The sequence below is a fragment of the Loxodonta africana genome, chromosome 8, assembly GCF_030014295.1.
Source record: "Loxodonta africana isolate mLoxAfr1 chromosome 8, mLoxAfr1.hap2, whole genome shotgun sequence".
In the NCBI taxonomy this organism is placed as follows: Eukaryota; Metazoa; Chordata; class Mammalia; order Proboscidea; family Elephantidae; genus Loxodonta; species Loxodonta africana.
Window position 1 is genome coordinate 72,604,140 of NC_087349.1, and position 11,716 is coordinate 72,615,855.

Genomic DNA, 11,716 nt, shown 5'->3' on the forward strand with positions numbered 1-11,716 from the left:
TTAGAACTGGCAGAGTCACAGTCAGTGGAGAGCATTAACCGTTCTTTGAGTTCAGGGTTTGCACCTTCACTGCATGAAGGAATACCAGGGCGTGAGCTGGAGGAGCCTGGATCAACCACGATTTCCCTTCTTCCTCCTAAGTGTTTATTTTTAATTTTTTACCATACTTAATATATTTGTAACTTGAGATGAAACATAGTACCATTATTTTGACAATTTTTTTGTAAATACAAATTTTGTTAAAAAATGTTTTAATTTTTTGAGACCAGGATTTAATTTAAGAGCAGAGCAGTGACATTTATTGGGATTTCACAATTATAATTTGATTTTTATAATCCCTTTTAAAAATTATAATTCTCATACTTACCCACTTAAAATTAGACATGATTTGTGAAAGTAAGCAAAACTTTCCCAGAATCTCACACTACCTCTCTTCCTTACAATTTTATTTCATTATTAGCATCAATGATGAACATCTTCTTAATTTAGTTCTTGAAAGTTAATATTACAGCATTATTGTTTTTTACTTTTTAAATTGTAAATCTAAGGTGTTCTAGCTATAAAAAAAAAAAAGGCTTTGTGGGAATCACCCTGAAAACCTAAGCACAATTTTTCTATAGGAGTAAACATTCTGAATTTTTTTTAAAAAGACAAATTTAGAAAAAAACTTTAGAATGTTATCGGCTTTTTACTTGGGTGTTATGCAGTGGTTAAGTGCTCAGGTGCTAACTGAAAGATTGACAGTTCAAACCCACCAGCCATTCCTTAGGAGAAAGATGTGGCAGTCTGCTTCCATAAAGATTACAGCCTAGGAAACCCTATGGGGCAGTTCTACTCTATCCTGTAGGATTGCTATGAGTCAGAAGCGACTCGATGGCAATGGGTAAGCCAATCAAACATTAGTGAGTTGTGGATTTGGTACTTTGATGTTTAGCTGACATTTGGTTAACAGATTTCCTATGATAAAAGAACTGTATGATTACTTTTAAGTGTGGGGTACCTTACGTATTTTTAACTGAAGATAAATGTTTTCAAGAAATTACGTTTATTGTGTTTTATTATTTGGATAGGGCTTGCTCAACTAGCATTGTGGTTGTCTGTTGCAGAAATATTCCTTCAACAGCCTCTGTTCACAATATTGTTGTTAGGTGCTGACAAGTCGGTTCTGACTCATAGTGACCCTACAGGACAGAGTAGAACTGCCCTATAGAGTGTCCAAGGAGTGGCAGGTGGATTTGAACTGCCATCCTTTTGGTTAGCAGCCGAGCGCTTAACCATTACACCACCAAGGGTCCATTCACAATATTAAGTTATCATTAATCAAAGAATCTCTCCTGAAGAGAATTTTTATATTTAAAAGTATTTTCACTTTAGAAAATCTTTTTATATAACTATTTTTGTTTGTCCCCATTTATTTTATTTTTAGAGTTACTGTGACAACAACATACTTCGGGCACTCTGAGCAGATATCCCAGGAGAGGTACCAGTATGTAGATTGTGGAAGGAACACAACTTACCAGTTGGGCCAGTCTGAGTATCTGAATGTTCTTCAGCCACAACAGTAAAAGCTGAAGGAGATACAGCTGGAAAAGAAGAAATGCCTATTGATATTTTTAAAACTTTCAAAGATAAGGTACTTCCTAATAGGAGATCTTTAATTGAACAAATCTAAAGTTTACACTCCTATTTTAAGAGTACAGTTAGAAGTATGTGGACTTACAGTTACTGCAACTTTCCACTCTGGTGTTAATGATATATTTGTATCAGGATATGTTACTTGGATCTAAATTTACCAATTGGTTTTCTTTGCCTCCCTCCCGCCACCCCCCCCCTCCACCCCATAGGGGAAAAGTGGAACTTCCTCTGTAGGACAATAAATTATTTAAAATTCACAGATCCAATCACTACAAAAATATAATTTTGGTGATGAACGTAATTTGAAAACTCTGTTTCTGAATGTTTTTATAGAGAATTACTGAGAGCCTATTATTCATGGAAGACTTTTAAAGAATAACTTTTTTTCCTATTTTATAAATTCCCATTGTTACATGGTAGTATTTCAGCTACCTGGTATTTCAGCTTTTAGCTAAAATACTTTAGCTTTTCGTTTGTCGAAGTTCTGCTCTTTTGCATGTTTTGCCAGTCTTATTTCAAGCTAGTGCTTGCATAATACTTACAAACCAAAATAATCTTTGCAAAACTCTATACCTAAAATTTTTAATACTCCTGAATAATGTTTTTCATGTCTTTCCATGTTATAGTTTTGTGACATTTTTGTGTGATCTTCAAAAGTAGTCATTTAATGTGCAATATTATAAACTGTGCATGGCTTTTATATAGCTTTAATAAATGTCAAAGTCATACAGATTCAAAACTAAAGTAAGTTGCTCAGAAAAATAAGTGAAATCCAGAAACCTGTAAAATGTGGATATGGTTCCAGCTATATACTGCATCTGGCGTATAAAGTAGATTTGAAATCACATATTTTGATGATCCTCGTTATGTTGCTTTTCATACTGAAGAATTGTGAAGACCCTTGCTTTGGGTACCAAAGCCATCAATTTTATCAGTATTTTAGAGGAGAGAATTATTTCTTTTGTAAAATATTCAAGATCATTAAACCACTAAATGACGATGGCAATATTGAAGTCAAACTTAGTGCTTTTAAAAACTTAATCACCTTGCATATCACATGGGTATGATGCTCTAAAAGCTTGCTACTTTTAGTTTTGATTTTATTTAAAATTGTTTTCAAGTGTAAATTACTGGCTTTGCTGTTTTATTTTTTTAATACATTTTCTATTTGGTCTTTTTGTCTTTTCACTCACCAAGTTCTGAGTACCTTTAAATACGTATTACTGAGCCTAGGGTATGAGGTATAACACCAAAAAGTAAAAGGCTTGAGATTGATTTATTTCTGTTTCTCAGTGACAGAATTCACGTTTGTCCCTGCATTCCTCATCCCCAAGTGCCTAACTTAGGTTTGAAACATAACCTATTTATCAGCCTTCCACTCTGAACTGTAAAAGATGAACTACATTTATTGTATTTTTTCTCAAGTAGCACACCCACGTAAACGTGCACACACATATAATGTGCAGAAATGACAAAGTTACATAAAAAAAACTTCTGGTATAGCACCCCCTTGTATATACCACGCATGTCTCACGACATTTCCAGAAGTGAATTTTGGCCGCATTCCCAACCCAAAAACCAGTGCTGTCCAGTCGATTCCGACTCATAGCGACCCTACAGAACAGAGTAGAACTGCCACATTCAGTAGTCCAAAAATGTTACTTTTGATCATATTTGTATAATAAAAGTATAAGCCATGGTCAAGAAGTCATGAATCAAGTTTGATAATAACCTAGTAATCTGAAAATAAAAAACTGAAACTTTGTGTTTGTTTCTGTTAATTTAAGTTGGTAATTATATCCCTGTCACTTTGAGTTATCAATTAAAACCTTGAACCTTTTGAAGCCTGTCCGTAAGTTACATGCTATCAATTGGAAGCTTAAAGCAAAGCCTGCACTGGCATAAATGGCATAAAGTAGCTGTCAGTAGAAATCTTGATTCGGTCTGTATTGGCATAATTATCACAGTCATCTTCTGACTCTGGCTTTTAATTGGAGGCGTAAACAAAGCAGAACTGATAAACAATTGCTCTTGGCTGAACAGTTGAATGTGAAAACCTTATCAGATCATCTTAAGTGAAACCATTAAACTGTGTTGGGTCTGTTTATTTCATAGTCTTATTATGTCTTTTTAACACCAGTGTCTCATCAGTGATCATAAGTTATCTTAGTTATATGTTCGCAAGCATATAAAAAGACCCTTGCCACTTGTATACCTCACATTTGAATTTTGTGATCTCTCTGCTAGAACCAGCCAGTTATCGATTATATTGTGCACATTTTATCAGTTTATAAATCCAAATCTTAGAACCCTTTAGGATCACAGCAGGAATTAAACACAAGTCCTACAGTGCTGATTTCAATCTGAAAGTCATTGCAAGGATGGAAGAAATAAACAGCAGAGTGGCAGTGAGAGAGTTACAGGTTGGAGAGCCGTCCATTCACAAATGGAGAAAGGAGAAAAGGGAGCTGGAGAAAATGAATCTGCAAAAATGCTCACATCGTTGGCCCAAAACGAAATGGCCTGAGTTGGAGAATGACTTGAAATTCGAGTAGATTTATTTCTCAAAGAGAACAAAATCAAACAGTCTCTACTGTCACATTGCAGATCAAAGGGAAGCTTCTGGCAGATGAAAGCGGACTCTCAAATTTCAAGGCGGGTTTCACCTGGGAATTCACGGAAAGGAACGGCCTTTCCATGAGAATGAGAACCATTGTAGGCCAGCAACTTCCAGATGACTAGGAGCAAAAATTGGTCAACTTTGAAGGGTTCCGGAAGTCAGATGATGATGGTGATGATAATAAACTAAAATGGCTTAGTTTAAGATGAAAACATTTTCTGCTGGTGACTTTTATTGATTTCAAAGACATGATTATCAAAAATTATGTTTCAACTTAAGATTTATGAAAACAGTAAAATGTAGACAACATTTTTTTGTAGTTTTAGGGCTAAGATCATTTCTTAGTAATTTCCAGCTCTACGTGCATTCGTACTCTTTGGTTTCAACATGGCGTCGTATTTCCATCACAAGTCTGTTCAGTTCACCATTGGTTGCACTTGATTAAGGAAAATACCTACCTTAAATGAAGTTTCCATGGGATCAGTTTTATCCTGGCAATATTAAGTCCATTGGATAGAAAAATTGAAGTCAGCAGCATGTAAAAAAATATGAGTGTAGCACGCTTGTGAAAGTAACGCGTAGGGGAAGCTGCATGGTTTGCCGAAAACATACATGTGTGTTACTTGCATAAAAATACGATAATTATTTAGAGTTAATGAAGCCCTGCCTTCTGCCTTTAAGCACACTCAGGTCTCCCCTTAGCTTTCATGATCATTTTCTCCAAATTTTCCTGAGTGAGCATTTTAATGTATGAAATGTGCTAGGTAACTTCTTTCCCTTACTCAGTATTCCTTTCATTCGTTGCTGTCTCATCCAGTCTTATTTAAACCAATATCACCACTTTAAATTCATTATGGATTTTCTAGTCAAACCCAATCTTTATTTTCATTTTTTTCTTACGTTTTGCTGATTACTACTGTGTGTGTGTACGTGAAACCATACACTTTTCTAATGTATTGATTCTACTTGTATTTTTAAAATCATTCTCATTTCAATTTTCTCTCATTACCTATCTTTATTAATGAGCATGATCTAGGTTCCTTTTTGTCTGCCCTTTCTCCTCCTGTGACTTCAACAGTCACCTATATCTAGATTAGGGCTTCCAAACCTGTTTCTGGATACCTGACTAGTCACCTATCTAGTTTCACATTTAGCTAGTGACGTAGAAATACAGTATTTTGATAACTTTCTATATGTAAAATCAAAAAAGTTAAACTTTATTATATCCTATTAAAAACCCATTTATTATACCTAGTTTCATTGTACAGTTTAAGTCAGAAAACACTAGAATTTAAAAGGAAGAAAGAAAACAATGGTAGGGGAAAAAAATGCTGCGCTATTCTTAGGGGTTAAGTAACTATCTGGATAAGCTGAAACAAAACAGACTGTAAAATAACACTACAGAAACACATCCAGGTATGAGAGCATTATAGCTGTAAAAAATCTGGGAAGAGTGAATGAGATTAACTTCCCTTAGGTCAGTGTCCAGTTCCTGTTTTTAAATGGTAATTGGATAAGTATTGAAACATTTTTTAAATACATTTATAATGGTGTTTTCAGAACTTATCCAGAAGACATGGTAAAAGATGTTACAAATCTATTTCTAATACTTGCAGTAATAACTTTCTCTTGCATTACACCTTAATAGACTGTTCTTTCTAGCCAAATCCAATATTACAGCAAACTCTGCTGATACTACCTTCTGTATATAGAACTTCGCCATTTTCTGAGCTCTTCCACATACTTTCTTACACAATTCCTCACAGGCCTATGAGTCAGACAAAGGAGGGCGAAAGGGTCCTCATCTTTCAGAAGAAGAAGGACGTGGAGAAGTTAAAGGACCTCTTGCGGGTCATAGAGTTAGTAAACAGTGTAATTGGGGTTGGATCTAGTTTTTCTGTCTCCCACATCTGTGGTCTGTCATTTAAAGTATCCATTGGACAGCCCTACCTGCCTCAGGTTAGTATGATTAAAAATTAGAGAAAAAGGTCACGGAATTAATAGTCAACAATCAAAGTAGTACTGATGGACTAAGATTTATATAGTTCTAAACTGGTATTTGAAATTTGTCAAGTGGGGCATAAACACTTATAAAATACATTGGAGCATAATGTATAGCTTAATTTTTCTGTTAAAATTTACTATTCCTTGATTACAGAATAACACAACTGATACATTGTCAGAGAAATTCATAAATAATAGAGGCTGATATATTTGAGTTTTGAAAATAAGAGCACAATGAAAATATTAGATAACCAGATAAATTGTTTAAAATTGCTAAATGACCATCTTTATTCTAGTACATCACATTTAAACGACTAATTTGTGTGCAGTTTTTCTAGGCCTTTTTTGTTTAGGCCAATGAGATGATTATTTTCTATAAAAATTTATAAGAATATATGACTCACTTCAGATCTTCTGAATTATAGCTTGAAAATAGCACAGTAAGTGCTAAAATACATATGAAGTGACTGCCAAAACAGAATAAAAGTAACTTATTAGGAGACTTGAAACTTTAGCCTTAATGAGTCACTCGTGGTACTTAACCTCGGCTTTATTGCAATATAAATTGTACAGTGTCATTGGATGACATCCCCCCAGTTCTTCCAACCCCATTTCTTGTTTGTTTTGTTACAGTTCTTAGATACTTGTTTCTGATACTTTAGTAATAACTTTCTCTTACATTACACCTTAATAGACTTCTTTCTAACTGTGCTGATATTACCTTATGTATATAGATACACTTGGCCATTTTCTGAGCTCTTTCACATATTTTCTTAATTCCCATAGGCCTATGAGTCAGACCAAGGAAGGAGATAGGGTCCTCATCTTTCAGAAGAGGAAGGAAGGACATGGAGTTTCTTATATAATGATTATATCTTGTTTAGGAAAATAGTTTCAGTTGAGTACCCCCAAAGTAAGTTACTGCTCAGGATAGCTAGTATTTATTGGATACTTGCTGTTTGTCAGATACTGCACATCTTTTATATATTATTATTCCTCAAAACAGTTCTCTAAAGTAGTTACTATTACTCTCCCCCATCTTACACCTAAGAGAAATGATTTTTAGAGACGTTAATACGCGTATGCTAGAAAATGACAGATTTGGAATTGAAGCCAGTTCTGTTTTGACTCAAGCATTATTGCTATTACTATTTAACCTGTTTTCTTGCTAGCCTTTAAAAATATTCTATTTGAAAAAAATATATTTGTTGCTGCACTTACACGTAAGATTATTAGGATATTTTATTATTTTGTATATCTGGTATAGTGAAAATATTTACCGTTGGCTTAAAAGATACTCATGCATATCTATTGGACAATAATTTTTTTTCTTTTTAAAAATTGTAAAATTTTAAACATATCATTCTTCTTTGATAAGCAGTATGACTTGAATTTCAAGCTACTATTTTTTTTTTTTAAGGGTGTAAGAAAAAGGTTAGTTACCATAATGTCACCAGGTAATGGTTTTTAGCTTACACATCTGGAGGCAGCAACTACTTGACTCAAACACACCTAAGAGTGAATTTTTATTTCTCTTTTTTGTAAAATCAGATTTTAAATGAGATGTTTATCTTAAACTATTTTATTTTAAGGAAAAAATATTACATGTTTGAGAGGGTGGGGTAAAACAATTTAAGCTTTATTTTAAAAATGTGGTTTTTACTTTTACGTTAAAGTAAAATAACATAGTTTTACAAAAATAATAGTTGCCTTCTACATTTGTTTGCAAACTGCACCGTCCCCGTGAGGCGTTTTCACGTTACAACAACATGAAAAAAAAAAAATTGGTGTAGCAGCCCTTATGAAAATACCTTGTGGAAGGAGGGAATGGTGGGCAAACAAACTAGAAAGCATGCATTATTCGCATAAAAATACGGCATATGTGCTTGGATCAAAACCTTCTATATCCCAGATCTACTTACTTCAAAGTAAATACTTGTCAACTAAAATTCCTGATTAGGAAGAAGAATTGTGTGTTTTTATACATAGTCAGAATGTAAATTTCAGAGTAGATTTTTGAAATTATCTTTAATTTGGATAAAAGCAAGTAATACATTTGTAGTTATTATGGAGATAAAAATGATAACTTCCACTTCTTAAATGACAGATGTGATTATGTATGTAGTTCTTCATATGTGGCTTTAAATTAAAGAATATAGTACGGTCTGTGTTTGACCCGGAAACCCTGGTGGCATAGTGATTAAGTGCTATAGTTGCTAACCAAGAGGTCGGCAGTTCAAATCCACCAGGCACTCCTTGGAAACTCTATGGGGCAGTTCTACTCTGTCACACAGGGTCGCTGTGAGTTGGAATCGACTCGATGGCAGTGGGTTTGGTTTTGGTTTGCTGTTGGACCCTAAAAATCTCCCATAATAAAAATATGTGGCAAATTTTTCATAGCTAAATCTAACTTTTCTAGAAGGAACTCATTGCCTTCTGTTTAATTACATTAATTGAAATGTGTTTAAGAGAAGTGTTTCCAGCATATTTTGTATACCAAAAAAAAAGAAGGATTAGTGTTGGGCCAATGGCCAAGAGGTAATATTACTACCCATGGTAGACTGTTACAGTTCAAATTATCCCACGTCCCCCAGAGTTTTAGAAACTAGAAGTGTGGGAGGCACTGTATCAGCTATAATTGCATGATTCTAAGTGCTGTACGTGCTGTTCATCCTTGCATTATTTTGTAAATGGAACAGTGCCAAGCTGCAAAAGATGTTATTTTTTTTTTCTAGATGCAGAATTTCAATTTCATTGTATGATAGCTTGTTTTGAGCATAAAATGTCAGCAAGTCATGCCTTGTGTGCTTTGTCTTGTATTTCCTTTTACAACTAAAGATTTTAGAAAATTATTTGGCATGCTTGCTGACTGACCTGCTTGGTCAGATACTTGAATTACTAGTTACATTTGTATTACTAGTTAGATTCTAGCCCTTGATTTTAACTGTGGGATGACGAATAATAATAGAGAATGTGAGAATATGTTTGGGTGCTGTCTTAGTTATCCCGTACTGCTGAAAGACAAATACCACAAGTAGATGGTTTTAACAAACAAATTCATTTTCTCAGAGTTTATGAGGCTAGAAGTCCAAATTCAGGGCAGCAACTCTAGGGGAGGGCCTTCTCTCTCTGTCAGCTCTAGAAGAAGGTCCTCGTCTCTTTGTAGCTTCTGGTCCTGGAAGATGTTCCTGTGGCTTGGCGCACCTCTCATCCATCTCACCTCTGCTGGCTTGTTTAATCTCTTTTCTGTCTCAAAAGAGATTGACCCAAGACAAACCCTGCACTAATGCCGCCTCATTCATATAACAGGCAACCTATTCCCAAAGGGGATTATAACCACAGGCATAGAAGTTAAGATTTACAGCACCTATTTTTGGGGGGGGTGGGGGGGGACGTAATTCCATCCATAGCAAGTACTTTTGTTTATATTATGTAGTGGTGTCCATCATAAAGCACTTACTAAATTTCCAAGTTTAGGTGTTCTGTAATTATAACTTGTTGCTGTTCATGTAACAAAACGTGCTTATGATAGTAAATGAATAGAAATGCTGTTTTTTTAAATTCAGCTCTGTTCTTGTGTATGACAAAACTGTAAAAATTTTAGCATGAAAAATAAAATTCATTTCAGTCAAATATTTTGGTTATGCTTTTGAAGTTCTGTTGCTGTAAACAAATCCACGTATGAATGTTACCTTAAAAACTGTTAAATCCTTACAATACTAACCCTCCAAATAATCCACTTTAAGACCCTCTCTGATATCTCTCTTTCATCCACTTGCAGTCATTGGTTGCCAAATGCTGTAATATCTCTGGAATCTGCCTCATACTTGAAATCTGTTATTACTCCAATTTTTTTTTTTTACTGAAAAAAGCCAAAATCCTTACTGTGGTATTGAGAACCTTTCATTATCTGACCATAACCTAAATTTCACAATCTTACTTCCTCTTATTGCCTATCACCTGTGTCCCAGCCAAACTGAGCTCTTTGTCATTCCTTAGAAACATTTCTTTCTTTATGCCTTTGCTCATTCTGTATTTCTTTTTTGCTCCCAATCCTGTCTGGGTTTTTGTTTGTTTTCTGTTTTGTCATTGTAAAAATATAGATAACATTTACCAATTCAACATTTTTCACATGTACAATTCACTAACACCAATTACCTCAGTCATGTTATGCAACCATTACCAATACCTGTTTTTAAATGCCCAGCACAAGTGTCCTTTCATTCTTGAAGGCTTTTGTCAAATTCAACTTTCTCGCCAGACCTACTCAACGCTTAGCAACTTTTTTTCTGAGTATGTACTTTTAAAGGAATTGCCCAATCACAAAGACGTTTTTGAACTCTCATTTTAAACTTTTATTTTAATCAACACTTAAACATGTTTTGCCATTGTAGTGTTTGAATTATGGTTTTTAAAATCTTGTACCAAGTAGCATGAAGTTCTTGAAATGTGCCCAAAACTTTCTTGATAGAATAATAGAGAAAAACAGGACTTATTTTTAAAATAACAGTGATAGAGAAAACATTTTAATATATATTTCAAATATTTAGTCTTCGAAAGGAACTTAAAAAAATATGTCTGAGACTTTGTACAATGGATGTCATCTTGAAGTAGTTTTATATAGAAAATTCTGTCATTTGGTTTCATGAATCCCAGATTTTAAATACACTGATTAAAAAAAAAAAAAAAAACTGCCGTTGAGTCAATTCTGACTCATAGTGTCACTATAGGCAGTGTACAACTGCTCCATAGGGTTTCCAAGGAGCAGCTGGTGGATTCAAACTGCTGACCTTTTGGTTAGCAGCCTGAACTCTTAGCCACTGTAGCACCAGTGATATTTTTAAAACATTACCAAGAAAAGACTGGAACTGAAAGAATTCTAGTCCCAAGTCTGCTTCAGATATTTTATTCTTTAAGAGGATGCGCCTGTCATCCCACAAACAAAAACCACCTTTACTGCCTTGTTGATAATTTGTCAACAGTTCTTTCTACCATTTAGAATAAATTTAAATGGAGACATCAGTGGTATCTGTAACAACCTATGTGAAGTTTAGAATAAGGTTAAAATCAGCTTTTTCAAAAGGGATGTTTATTCAAACGTGAACTTCATGTATCTGAAATTGTATACTTTGAGTAAAAAGGTCTCACCCCAAAAGTTATTCATATATAAACTATAATTTTTAAAAATTACTCCCTGACCTACTTATATATTTGTGTCTATTTTGAATAGCTTTTCTGCATTTTTTTTGAGATACTATAAAATTTCCTAAAATTACATTATTTGAATATTTGTTGCTTATGCTGATTTTAAAAGCAAACTTTCTTCAACTAATGTCTTCTTTTCCTTCATAAAATGATCAAATAATAGCTAAGATGTTCAGAGCTTTTTCTCTGTCAGGCACTGTAATAAGCATTCTTTATGCATTATTTTATGTAATATTTGCAGCTTTATGAGGT

At 34.1% G+C, this 11,716-nt stretch overlaps 1 protein-coding gene across 3 annotated transcripts in view; it reads left to right on the top strand.

The window, feature by feature from the left end:
* Positions 1-9,892, top strand: part of TMEM106B (transmembrane protein 106B) — a 37,316-nt gene extending 27,424 nt beyond the window's left edge. For 2 of the 3 annotated variants that reach the window (XM_064290021.1, XM_064290022.1), the window contains exon 8: positions 1,427-3,400. In XM_064290021.1, coding sequence (XP_064146091.1) covers positions 1,427-1,565 — 139 coding nt within the window. In that variant the 3' untranslated portion in view covers positions 1,566-3,400. Of the gene's footprint in view, positions 1-1,426; positions 3,401-4,242 lie in introns of those variants that run through there. The other variant, XR_010322694.1, reaches the window with a different exon arrangement.
* Positions 9,893-11,716: the final 1,824 nt, after the last annotated feature.